Source organism: Anabrus simplex, chromosome 8, assembly GCF_040414725.1.
Source record: "Anabrus simplex isolate iqAnaSimp1 chromosome 8, ASM4041472v1, whole genome shotgun sequence".
Taxonomy (NCBI): domain Eukaryota; kingdom Metazoa; phylum Arthropoda; class Insecta; order Orthoptera; family Tettigoniidae; genus Anabrus; species Anabrus simplex.
This window is the reverse complement of record NC_090272.1, coordinates 114,575,602-114,595,805: the sequence shown is the minus strand read 5'-3', so window position 1 is coordinate 114,595,805 and position 20,204 is coordinate 114,575,602. Positions and strand designations below refer to the sequence as shown.

Below are 20,204 nucleotides of genomic sequence, written 5' to 3'. Positions count from 1 at the left end.
TGGAGACAGTACAAATAACCTTTTAAGGCTAACACTCGGCGGGGAATCGAACTCGGAGCCCTCCGAACCAAAGGCGGCTATGCTGACCATTCAGCCAAGGAACCGGAAGGGCCCAGGGAATAAGCGGAGGAGGAGGAAAGGAATGGTGGGGTGGATAATGGGGGGTGTGTAACTTTTCATGGCCTGGAAATGGGGGCACTGAACCGTGTAAGTTAAGAGTCAGTGACCTGTGCCAAAAGTATCCTCGAGCCAATATCGTGTTCTGGCACGCTTAGCTGACTCAAGACTAGGAACTTCATTCCCGCTTAATAACAAATCGGGGCTCGGATTTTGATTACATAGTACATAAAGAAAGAAATAGGTACAAAATAACTAAAGGGAATTATTTAAATACAGGAAGGGAAATGTCTATTTACTCAAAACAGTAAATATATGTTGTCCATGCAACCTTTCATTCGGAATGGTGTGGACGTGCAACAAACTCCATGACGTTACAGCCCGATGGGCTTTGACCTATCAAGCAACCGCTCCTCAGCCCAAAAGCCTGCAGATTAGGACTAACTCTTGGTCAGAGCGACGGTTTTCTCTTTTTTTTTTTACAATTTGATTTACGTCGCACCGACACAGGCAGGTCTTCTGGCGACGATAGGACAGTAAAGTATTATGAGTTGGAAGGAAGCGGCCGCGGCCTATTATGTACAACCGGGCGAGTTGGCCGTGCGGTTAGGGGCGCGCAACTGTGAGCTTGCATCCGGGAAATAGTGGGTTCGAATCCCACTGTCGGCTTCCCTGAAGATGGTTTCCCATTTTTACACCAGGCAAATGCTGGGGCTGTACCTTAATTAAGGCCACGGCCGCTTCCTTCCCACTCCTAGCCCTTTCCTATCCGATCGTCGTCATACGGTGCGACGTAAAGTCACTAGCAAAACAATGATGTACAGTTCCAGCATTTGGCTGGTGTGAAAATGGGAAACCACGGAAAACTTCCGAACCGGTAAATACGGCCTGATACAAACGATCATAGAGGGCAGGATATAAGGGAAAGGAGATGATTAACCTAGACGTAGAACCTGCAACAGTGGCTCCATATCCACGATATAAGTACTTGTCGTTAGAGGCAACTGGAAGGGGGAACCATAGGCTCTGAACTTTGGAGCGTGGACTGAAACCATAGTTCCTCTAGCTGGGCCTAGCATTCCTTCCACTTACTTATGCCAGGCTCCTCACCTTCATCTTTCCTGTCTGACCCCCGTTGGTTAACTCTTGTTCTTTTCCAAGTCCGACGGTACTAAGTTTCCGAGGCTCAGGGTCTTTTTCTTTTCATGCCCTTTGGGATCCTTTCCTTTCTTTTGCCGGTACCATTGTTCGAAATGTTGGACCTCTTCCATTTTTCTTCTGACTATTGCTAAAAGAGGACGGCTGCCCGGATGTACTTCCTCTTAAAATACAATCACCACCACCACCACCACCACCACCACCACCACCACAACCACGGGGCTGACTAGAAAAAATAAATAAATTCAATCCCTTGATGTTTTGTTGTTAATTATTGTGTCTCTACAGTTATTTTGTTAGTTTTAATTTTTTCCTTTACTGTATTTTTTATCATTAGATGTTTTCCGTCATTGTTCTTCCACTTACTTTTTTATGTCTGCATTGTGCTACGCCATCTATATATAATTATGTTATTCATTGCGGAACTCTGTAATTCGGCTTCTCGCTGTTTTGGTTTCTCAAATAAATAAATAAATAAATAAATAAATAAATAAATAAATAAATAAATAAATAAATAAATAAATAAATAAATAAATAAATAAATAAATAAATAAATAAATAAATAAATGGACCGCGCAGAACACTAAATTTCAGGCAGACGGCCTGCAGAGAGTCATATGGTCAGCATCACGATTTCCTCAGGCCTACTGTCCGACTCCCTTGGAGGTTTACTCTTTAAGCAGCTCCTTAGCTGACTTCATGGGGCCGAGTGAACCGCATTACAACTCTGAAACACAAATTAAATTCCTTGGACGAGTCAGGAATCGCACATTAGACCCACTAGGACGGACAATATTAACAAATAATTCAACATTCAATCAAAATTATGTTTCCTTTCGAAGATACCTTCAATGAAGGTTTTTTAAAAACTACATGCTTTTGAATTTGTGTTTCAGTTTCACTGCTTAATTTTGATTATGTCAAATATGTTATTTATAACTTTTGCGTTTGCCTGCTGCCATTTCTTGATGGATATAGTATTTTTGTATCCATCTCTTGGCACAGGCCAGAGTAAAGTGTAGCTTTCACCAAAGTCCCAGTCTCATCCATGGCTGTGACAATATGGAAGCTGCTGGGGTATGGATGCTGCTGAGTAATGACATTCAGAGCACGACTAGTGCATCTGAGTGTTATGAAATGTATTGCTCATACGGTCAGTCGTGCTGTAATAGTACTTTCTGACCCAGTGAGGAAAACAATGGCAAACTACCTCACTCCTCGTCTTGCCCAGTACGCCTCATTTTGGTGCTACCATTGGTTTTTGGGGTTTCCTTTTAACCGCATAACCTTTGGTGGTGCTATTTGAGGATCCAACCAGCCTCTGGGCTGATGACCTAACAGACACAGAAGTTTTGCGTTCAATTTCTTAGTTTTAATTTTTTCGCAGAAGCGGAGGTGACGGGATTTTGCCCCTCAGTAAGTTACTTCTTTAGTCTTCGTAAATCTACCGACACCAGGCTGGCGTACTAAGCGCTTTCAAATACCACCGGACCGAGTTGCGATCACTAAACCCGTCCAGAAAGAGCGAGATATTACTAATGTCACCAACATAATTGGGGGATATACACAATGTTCCATTCTTTTAGTACTGTTTCACATGTTATTTGCTTAATGCATGATTTCCAAATAGTTTCCTTATCTAATTCCTTAGACTTTCACGGCCGACGTCACGGCGAATAAAGAAGAAATTTTCCACGGCGCAATAGGCTTTCTAACAAACGAGACAGGACAACTTTCACAAAAACGCGTGAAAACTACATTCAGCACCCCTAGCGGCAGTGGAGTAACTGTTAGTTTGACAGCAGTCTACTACGGGCTGTGACAGACAACAAGTCGTAGTTATCATAATTCCTTTTTTTTTTTTTTTTTTAACAATTAACTTTACGTTACACCGACACAGATAGGTCTTACGGCGACAATGGAATAGGAAAGGGCTAGGAGTGGGAAGGAAGCAGCCGTAGATTTAATTAAGGTACAGCCCAGCATTTGCCTTGTGTCAAAATGGGAAACCACTGAAAACCATCTTCATGGCTGTTGACAGTGCGGTTCGAACCCACAATCTCCATAATGCAAGCTCATAACTGCGCGCCCCTAACCGCATGGCCAACTCTCACGGTTAAGGCCTATCAGAATTATTTTAAACCATCGGTCTGCCTCCTTCCTCTACCGCTTTTCCCAGATATGTGGGGTTGTGTGCGCGAACTGCGTCGCACATGTGGATCTGGCCCTGTTTTATTGGCGGATGCCCTTCCTGACGCCAACGTAATATGGAGGGATGTAACCACTATTGCGTGTTTCTGTGATGTTTAGTAGTGTGTTGTGTTGACTGAATATGAAAGCATTGGACAAACACAGTCACACAGTCCGCGAGCCAGAAGGATTAATCAGAAGCGATTAAAATCCCCACCCTGGCCGGGAATCGAACCCGGGACCCTCTGAACCGAAGGCCTCAACGCTGACCATTCATCCAATGAGTCGGACTCATTTGAACCGTCAGTATAATATGAAATTACCTCAACATGGCTGACCTTAGAATGTGGAAGTGGTGCGAAAATACTACCTAAATTGCATTTTCACTTTCCGAGAGACTTGAACAGGTACGCAAATATTACATTAATAATATGCACATGTTTTCTTTATTCCTGACTGATATCGGATTGCATTTACTTATATTTTGTGAACTTATTATTTTTGTTCTGCCGGCCCCCCAGTCTAGGGATACCGTGCCTGCCTCTCACCTGGAAGCCCGGGTTCGATTCCCGGTGAGGTCAAGAAATTTTACCTGGACTTGAGGGTTAGTTCGAATTCCACTCAGCTTGCGTGATTACAATTCATAGCTATCTGACGGTGTCTAGGAAATATAGAAAAACGGCCGATAGCAGCATCATCAGTCCTCCACTTTTTTTTGCGAGTGACGAAGTCCTACGGAAACGTCGCCTTCTGGGATATAATTAAGATATATGACACTCACAACTTCCCTTTCCTATTGTGAAATGTAATAATAATGCCTGTTCTTTTATATTTCTTCAATTGCAATGGCTTTTAATACACGTCTGGGTGCCAAAATTTAATCCCGCATAAGATTTAAGGTGCCATAACCGTGCGGTTTGGCTCACGTAGCTATTACCTTGCATTCGGGAGATAGTGGATTCGAACTCCACTGTCGGCAGCCCTAAATATGGTTTTCTGTGGTTTCCCATTTTTACGCCAGGCAAATGTTGGGGCTGTACCTTAATTAAGGCCACGGTCGCGTCCTTCTCACTCCTAGCCCTTTTTTATCCCAGGGTCGCCATAAGACCTATCTGTGTCGGTGCGACGTAAAGTAAACTGAGAACCGTTTTTACAAAACTCCAGAACTACAAAAAGTAAAATCTTCAGGAAACACATTTCATTATCTTCCAAAAGAAAAATGATATATTAACTGAAAATCACTTATAATAGAGCATTAAGACAAAAGTTATTACTATCACGGACTTTCCAAAATAATTATTAACAAACAGTAGAAAAACAGGGTTGAAAATTGTGGATTTTCTGCAAAACTCAACATTTACAGGAACAAAAGTTTACAAAACCATGTTCGCATATTAGGGCCTATGTAGAACTACACATTGGAAAACAGCAGATTGGCTTGTTTCGAAAATCAGCATCATTATTGTCATCACTTCGTTCTGAGCAATCTTGTAACACTGCAGAATAGAACAGTTTTGCCTCCTCAGAAGATGAATCGAAATATTTCATAAGTTCCTCAAAATCCTTGATAATTTGATAGGCAATTTCTTGTCCGTAGGTCTACTTCTGAAGTTGCCTGTACCACTTTTCAACACCGCAACAACAATAGGATCTCCAAAATAATTTGTTTGAACTTTGCACTGAACTCTATTTTTTATTTCACATACGTTAAAGCCCACACGTCTGACATCTTAAAAGATAACTTGTGTTTCTTGATCTGTCTACTTGCTGATTTCAAGTCATACATTTCCCAGCTCTTCCCAAGACATCGCCCGTGCTGATTCAGTATTTTGTGATGTTGAGACGGGACTGATATACGTAGGCAAGTCAATAAATATCTGCACATTTGCTCTAAATGTCCTTAGGTTGGCTCTATGGCGTTGTGCGCTCACCAGCCGCTAAACGGCACCGTTGTCTACGTTTACATGGATGCCAAGGTAAAAAACAAAACATTTCTAGTAAATATAAATAAAATATGGAATAGTATGTAGATGTTGAGTTTTGATAAATTTGTATTACCGTAAATGTGGAGTTTTGCAAAAACGTCTTTTTGAAACTCTGTTACAGTGGTAATGTTCACTTCAGCTAAATTCTGATGAGTGTAATCGATTCCTCTCTTATTAAACTACACGACCTTATATATAACTCATTTTCGGAAATGTTGTAGTTATTGAGTTTTGCAAAAACGGTCTTCAATTGTACGGTGCTGTAAGTCAGTGTCGCGAATGTGTGACATTCGAACATTCTCAAATGATACCGATCTAAATCGGAATCGAACCTGTAATCAGCGGAACGGAAGGGCAACGAAAGAACCAATTTCGTCATTGGGGTCAGCTATTGTGGAATGTGATATAAGCTCTCAAACATGGTGCGTGTCGGATTCAGTCTAACTACAGTACGATTATTAGGCTGTAATTGGTGATATTAAAGAATTAAGGTCATTCTTCCGGAAACACCGTGCGTTAGGAACACAGTTTCGTGCATTAAGACCCTGAAATTCTTCTACGAGGTCTTACACATAAACTTATGCAAATTATACGGTGATTCAAAGGTTGTATTCCCAAGCGGTAGAGTCGTAAGTGGGAGATTTAGAAGGGTCAAATGTCATCTCCATGACTAAGATGAATCTGGTCAGAAAATAAAATTAACCGGGAGAGTTGGCTTCACGATACAGAAGGCTTGTCATCGGGAGATAGTAGGCTCGAACCCCACTGTCGGCAATCCAGATGATATTTTCTCCAGCCAGGCTGAGTAGCTCAGACGGTCGAGCTCTGACCTTGTGAGCCGAGCTTGGAGGGTTCGCCTCGTGGCGGTGCATTTAATATCACATCAAGTAACTCCTGCGGACAAAATTCCGGCACGGTGAGACAAGTGTACCTGCGAAGAAGTAACATATTTAAAAAAAAAATCTGCCTCAATCACCCTACTCTTAATGCATGCTAGTTCTCAGTTTTATAACTTTATTTTTTTCATTTGACTATTGTACACTTCGTCTATTGTTGGCAGCCCATACGTACGGGAAGTTGATGGTGTTAATAAACCATATTTTTCTCAATTCCATGCGCTCTTTTTTTAATAAGCGACTGTACATAAGAGTATACGCAGTTTCCTGGCCGATTTTCACAGTTGGGAAGAAGTTCCATATGAACAGCTCCGTAGGAAATTGAATACTAAGTCAGATGTGTCAACTTTCAAAAGTAAAAAAATCAGGAAAAATTGTTTGCGGCATATCCCGACATGATTGTTACGATACCTCATTGAATACGTAACTTTGAAGAATATTTAGCATATTATACTACTTAACTACGTAATTTCTCTTATTTATGTATTTATTTATCACGAGTGTTGCCCCGATCGTAGACAAGATGCGTGAGACCCGACTTCAGTGGTATGGCCACGTAATGCGTAGAGGAGGTTCATCTACTGTACAGAGGGCACTTCGCATCACACCGTCTGGAAATAGACCACGTGGTCGGCCAAGAAGACATGCGCTTTCTTGTTTCAAATTGACTTACAAAACAGCGGACCCTGCCCCACTGCGGGACAAACGCTAAGAAGAAGAAGAAGAAGAAGAAGAAGAAGAATTAATTATTAATTTATTTTATTTATTTATTTATTTTTAAACACTATAACCCACAACTCTTGCCCTCATCCTGAGGTGGTGCAGTTCTTTTTGGGCACACCCCCAACGGAGGTGAGCTGCGCGTACCATTTCAACCACATAACAGCCCTCCTGCCATTCTTAAATTTCTGACAGTATCGGGAATCGAACCCAGGCCTACGAGGGCGACAGCTAATAGTGCTAACCGCTACGCTACGCAGGAAGCCTTTTAAATACCGAAATAGTGCGAAAATCTGAACTTTAGAACACATGACTGTTCACTGTAACTGCCTGTTCATAAATTTCAGAACTAGATTTATGCTCAAAGCACGGGCCTTGCTGAATGGAATTTAAGGTTAAAAGTTTTTCCAGAATTATTTTCTGGAAATCTTTGATCTAAGGTGAGCTTCTGTCCTTGTAAATATGCTAAAAAAATACTCACAGTCGGCACTGCTATGTGGAAATGATAAAACGCATTACGTTAGAGATTCTGATTGAATCTCTCTTGCCAGTACCTACTGAACATCAATTCTCTCCACTTACTTAAAGAACGAGGAAAAAACTGGAATTTTCACAAAATATAGGAATACTAAATCTGCTCTCAAAATTGGGAGATAAGTCTCTGCGATCACGACTGAGGGAGGTAGAACCAACAATAGGGAGTCTCCGCTTAAATCGTGGGAGTTGGCACGTCTGCTAATTATACACATGGTAGACTCCATCTAACACGACTAACCGTTTAGACAGCGTATTCACTTTTAAGTGTCCCATACGCAACTTACATTTTCAACTATTTGCTTTACAGCGCACCGACACCGATAGGTCTTACGACGACGATAGGATAGGAAAGGCCTAGGAGTGGGAAGGAAACGGCCGTGGCCTTAATTAAATCACAGCCTCAGCATTTTCCTGGAGTGAAAATGATAAACCACGGAACACCATCTTCAGGACTGCCAACAGTGGGGCTGAAACGTACTATTTCCCTGATGCAAGTCTTTTTTTTTTCTAGTTGTTTTACGTCGCACCGACACAGATAGGTCTTACGGCGACGATGGGACAGGGAAGGGCTAGGAGTGGGAAGGAAGCGGCCGTGGCCTTAATTAAGGTACAGCCCCAGCATTTGCCTGGTGTGAAAATGGGAAACCACGGAAAACCATTTTCAGGGCTGCCGACAGTGGGGTTCGAACCTACTATCTCCCGAATAATGGATACTGGCCGCACTTAAGCGACTGCAGCTGTCGAGCTTGGTATAGCCTACTCTAACTCCGTGTGAAATTTAATCCAGATTTATGAAGTCGTTCAGACATAATAGTTCGCTGAGAGAGTTAACAACGTGGTTTGATTCATGCAGCTGTCAACTTGCATTCGGGAGTAATGGGTTTGAACCTCACAGTCAGCAGCTCTCAAGATGATTTTCCGTGTTTGCCATTTTCACACCAGACAGATAATTGGGCTGTACCTTAATTAAGGCTACGGTCGCTTTCTTCTCAGTTCTTACTCTTTCCTACTTCACCGAATAGACCTGTCTGTGTCGATGCTATGTAAAACAAATAGTAGAAAAGGATCAAAACCACATGATAGTTCCACAAATATCCAAACACAGTTTCACATTTATTACACTGAGTGGTCAAAAGTCGTGGGAAGAGAATGAATGCGATGTTAATAACGAGTTTCTCCCCTGTGGCCCCTCAAAACGGCAGCACTACGGCGAGGCATCGACTCTACAAGGTGTTGGAATCGTTCTGGAGGGATCTGAACCCATGCATCTTGCACTGCTGCCCCACAATATTGGTCTTGCGTAGTTGCTGCGGGTTTCATGGAGCGTACACCAGCAGCGACAGCATCCCATAAATGCTCGATTGGATTAAGATAGGGGGATCTGGAGGGCCAATCTATGGTCATAAATTCACTGAAGTGCTCCTCCAACTACCTGCGTGCCACCACAGAGCGGTGACATCGCGCATTGTTCTATTGAAACATGGCATCTCCATCACGGTTCTCTAGGGCCAGAAAGGAATGCAGATGGTTGATGGAATGTCCACATAACGTGCACCTGTCAGCGCTCCCTGCAGCCGGACAATGGGGCCTAATTGAGACCATGAGAATGTCGCCTAGCCAAGAACTGAGCTACCTCCCGTCTGGACACTACCTTGTTGACATGCAGTATCCATAGTTTCATGTACGGTAGTATACGCCACACTCTCACGCACTCATCAGCTCGATACAACTGGAACCAGGATTCATCGGACCATATCACACGCCTCCACTGTTCCATGGTCTACTGCCGATGTTCGCGGGCCCATGCACGTCGTTGAGCTCTGTGTCGAGGTGTCAGAAAATGACCAAAGGCACACGAGTTGGTCGTCGGCTGGTGAAGCCTATGCGGTACAGTTGCCCTCTTACAGTTACTGGTAGAAATGGATTCCTGACTCCCAACATTCAACTGGGCGGTGATCTGACTCACAGTAGCCCGTCGAGCGCCTAGTATGGTTCTGCGGGGGCGACGTGATGTCAGTTCGTTAAGCACTTGTGGTCTTCCCGTGCGGCGGTTTACGCGATTGGTAACATTCTGTCTGCGATATTGAAGACCCACCGTCGGCACTGTTGACCTCAGAAACCCGAATTCGCGGTTAACTCCCAAAGTGTTGCCATTTTCACGACACTGGTGTTTGCGGTAGATTGCTCAACTAGGCCGCAGCTAGCCGCAACACTCAGGGGTCATATACGGCACGTTTTCTAATGGGACACCCCAACCCGTGACGTTCGGCCACTCAGTGTATATTAGTAGGTATATACACATCAGTCACCACAACATGCCTCTCACTTCCCGTGACAATATTAAGGTATTAATACATCCTTGGCATTTGCCCGTTACAGAAATGCGAAACCATGATTGCCAACGATGAGGTTCGAAATCAGTTATCTTCTGAATGCACGGTTGAAGCTATACGACTGACGCATAGCCAACTCGCCTGGTCGTAGGAGTGTCAGGAATAGGATGTATATCTACATGGCAGAGATCTGCGGTCTTACAACCTGGCATTGTGTCAGATAGCATTAAGGCACCCGTTTCTATTTCAAGCAGCTATTTGTTAGCTGTAGGTTACGTGACTGATTAGAACGCAATTCCCTGGAAAATAACAACCCCTGCAGCAATGTTATTTTCCATATTCTCCACATCTTGGAAGAATATTTTTTAATGGATTGTTAAAACAATGCAAGTAACATATCAGAGCCTAACGCATTAGTCACAGGAAACCACGACTTCCTTTTGTTTTGATTACAAATTATCGCTAGAGTTGCAGAATGAAAGAAAGGAAGTGAAAAGGTTCATGGATCGAACGATACACAGGATGGTCGGAAAAAAAATGAACTGAGTATATGAGCGTTAGAGAGTTGGTCATGTCGATAAATAATCTGAAAAAAAATAATCCGATATCTTACGTCGTTACCATTTTCTCAGATGCTGAATTTAGCCTACGAGATCGCTTCGCGGGTGAATTCAAATGGACTTTGAAAGACGGTGTTGCTAAATCTGTACCAGTCTCTGCACGTCCCTAAAAATATTTAAAAAAATAAAAAATTAGCGCATGTTACTGTACGTTCCTCGCACTTAATATTTTATCAGACTTAATTTGATTTGTTATCAAAATAGGAATGCTGGCCCCACGGTGTAGGGGTAGCGTCCTTGCCTCTTACCGGGAAATTCCGCTTTCGGTTCCCGGCCAGGTCAGGGATTTTTACCTGGATCTGAGGGCTGGTTCGATGTCCAGTCAGCGTACGTGATTACAATTGAGGAGCTATATGACGGTGAGATAGCGGCCTCGGTCTAGAAAGCCAAGAATAACGGCCGAGGGTATTCGCCATGCCGACCAGACGACACCTCATAAATCTACTGGTCTTCGGGCTGAGCAACGGTCGCTTGGTAGCCCATGGCCCTTCCGAGATGTTGTGCCATGGGATTTGATTTTCAAAATATAATTTTCACCACCCATGTAGATACAAATCCCGTGGCCACTCACAATAAACATTTTGTCTAGGGCCTATAGGTGGAGGGTGTGGACTTCTCTTAACACGTTCCCTGCGGCAGTGAATTTCGATGACTTAATGTTACGTCGTATCGGCCCACCGGTGACCCGATGCTGCCTTTAATTATTATCGGTTCGGGTCACCGGTGACCTGACGAATTTGACTTTGTTTACTCCCTAGTATGAAATCCTAAACAATGCAAGTGCACTTGTTGTGTGAGTTATTGTTGAGGAGACATTCCAGCGTATTTACCTGTGCGACAGTGTTCCCATTCAACAATTGCGTGAAACAGAAATGACCCCGGAAATAATTGGGTCACCGGTGGGCCGATCAAAACTAGAAGTATGCCTCGATCCTTTACTTCCATTGGAACACTATGTTGCCATTAGTTAACAGAAATTCGTAACTAGGACGTAGTTACTTACTTCGCAATTCTGGGAAGTTCGCACCGACGGATAAGAGTAACATGTTTCGGGGCACATGGTGACCCGAACCGCACGGAACATGATATAGGCCCACCCCAGTGCTGTCCTAACCCTCTTTCTTTTCCGTGCCGCCGGTGTGTCAGAATGTGAAAGCTCCATACCTAAAAAAGGACGTGAAATTGCTTGTAAATATTATATACGGAAGATAGTAAATATGTCAATAACTATTCCAATAACTCCAATAACCTCTATTGGCTTTCCTAAGAGCAATGTAGAAAGCAGATATCAGAAGGGTGGTACTCCTTAAACAACAGTCTACGATCTGCGGGCAGCAACACTCTAGTCTTCATTTACCGTAACCGCGCTAAGCGATTCCCGCGTAAAAATATAGGTCAGACAACAATCGGGACTCAGGGTGACCCGAAGCGATATGAATGGAAGATGAAAAAAACTTCCTTCGGGTCACCGGTGGGCCGATCAAAACTAGCAGTATGCCTCGATCCTTTGCTTCAATTGGAACACTATGTTGCCATTAGTTAACGGAAATTCGTAACTAGGACGTAGTTACTTACAATTCCGACACCTTATGTGGGGTACGACTAGAAAGTTCTATCTGAGCCCGAGATGAAGGCACCACAATGGTTGCCCAACGACTCTCAGGGACAAAATTATACGGAAGTCGAAAGTGTAAGAATTTATTAATGTACGTCATATCAACTTGTGATAATAATGATGAAGATTTTACGGCCCGTCAACTACAATTTATGATTTTTAGAGACGCCAGGGCGCCAGTATTTTGTCCCACAGGATTTCTTTTTACGTGCAGGTCGGGTTACCGACACGAGACTGGCGTGTCTGAGCAACTTCAAATACCATCGGCCTGAGCCGGGACCGAACCCGCCAATTTGAGATCACAAGGCCAGCGCTCTACCGTCTTAACAACTTAGCCCGGCCATACAGACTTCGGATAGTTGAAATGTATGTATTATTGAGTAGAAAATCTTCCCGATATAACAGTAGCACAACTGAGGACATCTTTTACAAAAATAAACATCTACCAAAAGTGCCTATTTTTTTCAGGAAACATCTTTTATTGAAATACAATTAATGTAAATTTAACAAAACATGAAAAATCACTCGTTTCATTTCATTCTTTTATCCATTTAAGAAAGTAATAATAATAATAATAATAATAATAATAATAATAATAATAATAATAATAATAATAATAATAATAATATAGCCGCCTCTGTGGTGTACTGGTTAGCATGATTAGCTGTCACCCCCGGGGGCCCCGAGTTCGATTCCCGGCTCTGCGACGAAATTTGAAAGCAGTACGAGGTCTGGAACGGGGTCCAGTCAGCCTCGGGAAGTCAAATGAGTAGAGGGGGTTCGATTCCCACTTCAGCCATCCGCCACTTCCTTCCCTCTTCCTTGCCTATCCCTTCCAATCTTTCCATCCCCCACAAGACCCCTGTTCAGCATAGCAGGTGAGGCCTCCTGGGCGAGTTACTGGTTCTCACCCCAGTTGTATCCTCCGACCTAAAATCTCACACTCCAGGACACTGCCGTTGAGGCGGCAGAGGTGGGATCCCTCTCTGAGTCCGAGGAAAAAACAAACCCTCGAGGGTAAACCGATTAAGAAAGAATAATAATAATAATAATAATAATAATAATAATAATAATAATAATAATAATAATAATAACCGAGCGAGTTGGCCTTGCGGTTAGAGGCGCGCAGCTGTGAGCTTGCATCCGGGAGATAGTGGGTTCGAGCCCCACTGTCGGCAGCCCTGTAGATGGTTTTCCGTGGTTTCCCATTTTGACGCCAGGCCTTTCCTGTCCCATCGTCGCCATAAGACCTATCTGTGTCGGTGCGACGTATAGCAAAATGTATTATTATTATTTTACGTCCCACGAACTACATTTTTAATGGTTTGGAGACGCCGAGGTGCCGGAATTTTATCCCGCAAGAGTTATCTTACGTACCAGTAAATCTATCGACATGAGGCTGACGTATTTGAGCACCTTCAAATACCACCGGACTGAGCCAAGTTGGGCTCAGAAGGCCAGCCTCTACCGTCCGAGCTACTCAGCCTGAAAAATTTAACTTCCAGGGCTGATTTTTCCCCCGGACTCAGCGAGGGTTCCCACCTCTACCGCCTCAAGGACAGTTTCCTGAAGCGTGAGACTTTTGGGTCAGGGATACAACTGGGCAGGAGGACCAGTGCCTCGCCCAGACGACCTCACTTGCTATTCTGAACAGGGGCGTTGTGGGGGGAAGGGAATATTGGAAGAGATAGACAAGGAAGAGGGAAGGAAGGTCCCATGGCCTTAAGGTAGGTACCATACCAGCATTTGCCTAGAGAAGTGGGGAAACAACTGAAAATTATTTCGAGGATGGTTAAAATGAGAATCGAAGCCCCTCTACTCAGTTGACCTCCCGAGGTTAGTGGACCCTGTTCCAGTCCTCGTAACACATTTAAAATTACTTGGCAGAGGCGAGAATCGAACACGGACCTCCGAGGTTGGCAGCTAATCACACTAACAGTACACACAGAGGCGGATATTTTCCCTCGTTGATGGATTAAAAAATGTAACATCACTGAAATAATATAAGCTATTCATGTACTGTATATAGGCCCTACTACAAGAAAAAGTCTAGATATCACATCTATTTTTCAAAACTGAATAATTAATTAGGCCGGATCGCGGAATTTAAATCTTAAAATGTTAATTCCCTTAGCTGGGGGAGAGGGTGCCTGTGCTGTCCTCAACATCCCTGCAACTCACATACCACACATAACACTATCCTCCACCTCATTAACACGCATTTTCTTGTACACAGTATGCTCCGTCCACCCTCGTCGGAGGGTCTGCGTTTCAAGGGCTGTACCAGAGTAGCAATATCCTGGCACCTCATACTCCCATTAATTTCCTAAATGTGGCAGCACGAACTTAACCCTTCCCTCCATTTACCTTTGTTGTGAGATACTGTAGCTTCAATACATTTCAAAAATAATATATCTTTTTATTATTATTATTGCCGGCCCCGTGGTGTAGGGGTAGCGGGCCTGCCTCTTATCCGGAGGCCCCAGGTTCGATTCCCGGCCAGGTCAGGGAATTTTACCTGGACCTGAGGGCTGGTTCGAGGTCCACTCAGCCTACGTGATTAGAATTGAGGAGCTATCTGACGGTGAGATAGCGGCCCCGGTCTAAAAAGCCAAGAATAACGGCCGAGAGGATTCGTCGTGCTGACCACACGACACGCGGTCGCTTGGTAGGCCAAGGCCCTTCAAGGGCTGTAGTGCCATGGAGTTTGTTTGGTTTTGTTATTATTATTATTATTGTAGATCCTATGCTGAAATGCTAATACATCATTAAACAACTTCACTGCCTGTCAGCTTCGGTTGGAGCCTTCTCCGATAACAGTAAGACCATGTGTACAAGCTAAACAAAGTTCACTTGCAGCTTGGTAAGTATATCGAGTACTCTTTTCTTCTTCCTTTTGATGTGTCATCAATCCTTTTTCCTTGCGTTCGCGAACTTCTTGAACAGGATATGAGTAATCTCACTCACCAGTAAGTTGCGATTCCACCTAAAGCAAGTGATGAAATCCTCCTAACTGCCTTAGACTCTGAAGACCATTCAAACCCACAGACCGCCAGGTGCATCATTTATGAGTAGGTTCTTCTCTTTTTTTCTTTTTTTTTTTTTTTTTTTGTCATAATGAGGGAAACATTTTTCTTGTCTTATTCGAATACTAGCTGCCGTACCCGGCTTTGCTCCGGTAATGTTATTAATGTTAGGATTTGTATTACCTGTTCTGTTTGAAGTGAATTTTTGTAGCAATCTTTATTCACTCCCCTTTAGCGGGTGACGCCCTCTCTCTGGCCAGGGATATTTTACGAACTCGTTCGTAGATCTAGGGTTATTCTTATGTTTTTCCTTTTATTTCACTTTAAGATAATTTAGTTTCGCGTTGAACTTTATCCTTGTGTTAGCCGAAATTGTCTGGGAAGTACATGACTCTTCAAATAAATAATGAAAGTAAGTTGTAACTCTATATATTTACGCGTTGCGCTATAGATATGATTTACACGATTCCAACTGCCAAGGGGACTGTCAGTTATCAGCCTAACGACCCCGAAAACTCTGGTGACCATTCAAACACACAGAACGCCAAGTGCATTTATGAGTTCTGTTTGTTTGTCTTTTTGTCATAAAGGCGGAAACTCCCTACGGCTGCTGTCTCGGTGTAATTACCCCCGGAGGGTTTTCTTCCCAGCCGGGTTGAGTGGCTCAGGAGGTTGAAGTGCTGACCTTCTGGCCCTAACTTGGGCAGGTTCGATACTGGCTCGGTCCGGTGGTAATAGAAGGTGCTCAAATACATCTGCCTCGTGTCGGTAGATTTACTGGCACGTAAAAGAACTCTTGCGGCACCTCAGCGTCTCCGAAAATAGTAATAGTAAAAGTGTTCGTATCCCACTATCGGCAGCCCTGAAAATGGTTTTCCGTGGTTTCCCATTTTCACACCAGGCAAATGCTGGGGCTGTACCTTAATCAAGGCCACGGCCGCTTCCTTCCAACTCCCAGGCCTTTCCTATCCCATTGTCGCCATAAGACCTATCTGTGTCGGTGCGACGTAAAGCCCCTACCAAAAAAAAAAATAGTAAAAGTAGTTAGTGGGACGTGAAGCCAATAACATTTTTTTTCCAGATAGTAAGTCATATGTGTACCACGTTTGGTTGAGTGCTACGCTGGAACACACACACACATATCTACATCCATAATCCCGATCATTCTGAACATTCATTTTCATCTATTCTCAACTCCCAAGCCAACTTGAGCTTAAACGGCATTTAGAATGCCACTATACATCTCAGAAACGAAGAAAACTATGAATTTTACACTAATATTGGTAATTTTCCATTATATTTACAAGTCACCCTCTCAACCGTTGCCTACGCTGTATACAACGAAGGAAAACTCTCTCAACACAGACCGTAGGCAGTGACATCCGCTGTAGAGTGGGAAAAGCAGCGGAAGAAGAAGAGAGACATAATAATATAGTATCTTCTTCTCCTTCTCCTATGCTCGCCGCTCAATGGGGGCTTTATCATTCCGTTCCCGAGCCGTTCGAATGACTGGAAACAGGCTGAGGATTTTCATTTTCAACATTGTAGGCTACCTACAACATGAGCGCCGGCAGATTTACTTGCGGTGAAGTTCCAGCCGACCTTTGAATAAACTGACTACACGTTCCGGATTAGGTGGGCATTTTCTCCGCCTGTCCCCCAAAAGTTCATGGATCGCTCAAATCTCCTGTAAACATATCGACTTTTTCGCAACAACCCTGTTCTCTTTTCTAATTACCACAGCGCCCACAATGGATACCAAATAAATGTTTTTTTTTTTCCATTACGGTACTAGTTGAATGATTTAGCAGTTCCAGCAGATAAAGGAAATATTTCTTCACTTTAAGGAAAATCATGTAATACACTTTTTTTTTGCAAGTTTCTTTACGTTGCACCGACATAGATAGGTCTTATGGCGACGATGGGACAGGAAAGGGCTAGGAGTGGGAAGGAAGCGACCGTGGCCTTAATTCCTGGTGTGAACGTGGAAAACCACGGGAAACCATCTTCAGGGCTGCCGACAGTGGGGGTTTGAACCTACTATCTCCCGAATACTGGTTACCGGCCACACTTAAGCGACTGCAACTATCGAATTCGGTAAAATAATACACGATTAATTCTCTCTCTCTCTCTCCAACGGAACAGCTCTTGTTTTGTTTCTATTTTTTAAACAAATGCTTCTGTTGAAAGGAAATTCTCCCACATGCTTCTATTTAAAATATTTTCTCCCACATGCTTCTATTGAAAGTATTTTCTCTCACTTGAACAAAATCTTGATATCTAGATAATCTCATCTAAACACAGATAATCTCAAAACTTTGTTGCTGTACTTACCAAGTTCAATTTTTCAAAGATTACATTTTTTAGAATTCTGCGATTTTTTGAAATCGTCTCCACAAGCGTTTAAAAAAAGTTGTCAACTGACAATGTAAACAGAAGTGACTTTTCCGTAGAGTCACCAAGTTATTGATACAAAATATATTCAAAAAGAGTGGATGTACAACACTAATAATAATATAATTAAAATATACATCTGTATTAATGTTATAAATACTTAAAATGGATATGTGGTAAATTTTACCTCCTCAGTTTTAAAAACTAGATCCTAGTTCATCGCATTTTGTAACAGAACTCTTTGCGATTGCGAGGAATTTGATATTATTTTCACAACTGATAGGCTAAATAGTAGCAAAAACGATTGAGGATGAGTGAGTCTTTGTATATTAAAAGCATGTAATAATAATAATAATAATAATAATAATAATAAACATAATAAATCTAGCCGGGCTGCCGGGTTGCGTGGCTCAGATGGTTGAGGGGCTGGCCTTCTGACCCCAACTTCGATCCCGGCTCAGTCCGGTGGTATTTTAAGGTGCTCGAATGCGTCACCCTCGTGTCGGTACTGGCACGTAAAAGAACTCCTGTGGGACTAAATTCCAGCACCTCGGCGTCTCCGAAAACCGTAAAAGTAGTTAGTGGGTTGTAAAGCCAATATTATAATTATTATGTAATGAAAAGTTATATGTGCTGATATTTAATATCTCAAAGTTTTAATCCTTCAGAATGTCACCGTCCCACTTATTCCCACCAAAATTTGTTAGTTCAGAGCAACTATCCCACTCTGAACCCCTCCCCCTCCAATGGTCTCACTATCTTGGGAAGATCGGAGGGTCTGAGGAAGTTTGAAGTACGATTAATGTGTGACCTTTGTGACTTGAAATATGTTCATCTTACTTCAATTAACTGCAAGTAATTTGTGTAAACCTATTTTTTCTTAGTTAATCACGTTTTTTTATAATCTGAAGAAAAAATGGACCTATAGAACGGTTTTACGAAGTAACAAGTGCTATTTTGCTTAGGTTAGGGTTTAAGATATTTTTGATGTTAATGACAGTTGTTGCAGATGAATTTAAATCTTCCGGTTATGGTTTCTTATTTTATTTAGTGTGCATGCTACAGCTTCGAGAGCCCTATAAATAACAAATAATGGCTCTCTATAGTCAGATGCTTGATCGTTTTGACAAATAAAAAGGGACACAAAGTTCAAAAGATTGATAAGTATTAAATATTCTGCTGAACAGGTCAAATCTTATATTACTAAATCTACTTTTTCTTTCTTATCTGTTTACCCTCCAGGGTTGGTTTTTCCCTCGGACTCAGCGAGGGATCCCACCTCTACCGCCTCAAGGGCAGTGTCTTGGAGCTTCAGACTCTGGGTCAGGGGATACAACTGGGAAGGATGACCAGTACCTCACCAAGGCGGCCTCAGCTGCTATACTGAACAGGGGCCTTCTGCTGGGGATGGGAAGATTCGAAGGGATAGACAAGGAAGTGGGAAGGAAGCGGCCGTGGCCTTAAGTTAGGTACCATCCCGGCATTTGCCTGAAGGAGAAGTGGGAAACCCACGGAAAACCACTTCCAGGATGGCTGAGGTGGGAATCGAACCCACTTCCAATCAGTTGACCTCCCGAGGCTGAGTGGACCCCGTTCCAGCCCTCGTACCACTTTTCAAATTTCGTGGCAGAGCCGGGAATCGAACCCGGGCCTCCGGGGGTGGCAGCTAATCACACTAACCACTACACCACAGGGCGGACACTGAATCTATTTTTTCTTGTTGATTTTCCCGTTTCAACACCAAGTATTTCGTGAGAAAATGGGGTGCAACTCTCGCACCCACAGCAACCCCCATGGTTTTTGGTAAAACTCACCTTTTATCCACAGCAAAAGAATGACGCTCCAAAAGCAGGTCCAGGAAATTCCATCCATGATATTGTTGTTTTTCCTATAGTCACACGAGTTAATCCAAGGGTGAGCGTATCTTAATCACTTCACATATGTCTCAAAGAGCGTTATCAAAGAAAACATTAGCTTCAATTTTGCACTATTTCTGAATTTACTACCCGTAAATACACAATAGTAAGAATTTTGCTGATAATAGTAGTGAAATTGGTATGAAATTCGACTCGAATAACTTCAAATTTTAGTTTTTTTTTTGTGTGTGTGTGTGTGTTTTCCAGCCGCACTTTACACGTACACCCAAAACAACACGAACGTTCACTGACGGAACACTGCTTGATTTGATTTGGTGACACTATCATTATTACGGCGCGAAGATAAGATTTGTTCACATTCTACTTGAGACACGCGACTTACGTCACCGCCAGCTGTTAGTTTACTGCACACAACATTATGGGCCATATCGTAAGCACTGTGACAAGCCTACAACGTACATGCACACACTAACACAGACGTATTCACCCCACCTCCATCTTGGAAGGAACTGACTAACTTGTCCGTTCACTGCTCTGAAAACTTTCCCACTCCACTTCCTGTGGTCTGACTTGTATGAAAACCTTGGGTTACTTTGGCCTTCCTACCTCATTTCTGGTTATAGTGACTAAGAAGAAAGTCTTCGTGTGGCCGCCATTCGTTCAAGAACTTCCAGCTAGCCAATCATCGTTCACTTCTGTAACTCCTTCTCCAATGTCTTTCAAGGTAAGTAACTCC

The 20,204-nt window shown here is 43.0% G+C and overlaps 1 protein-coding gene across 1 annotated transcript in view; it reads right to left on the bottom strand.

The window, feature by feature from the left end:
- The window catches only part of LOC136879327 (tyrosine kinase receptor Cad96Ca), a 435,356-nt gene extending 415,358 nt beyond the window's left edge, over window positions 1-19,998 (bottom strand). Inside the window, exon 1 of the mRNA XM_068229068.1 lies at window positions 19,406-19,998. Coding sequence (XP_068085169.1) covers window positions 19,406-19,463 — 58 coding nt within the window. The 5' untranslated portion in view covers window positions 19,464-19,998. The remainder of the gene's footprint in view (window positions 1-19,405) is intronic.
- Window positions 19,999-20,204: the final 206 nt, after the last annotated feature.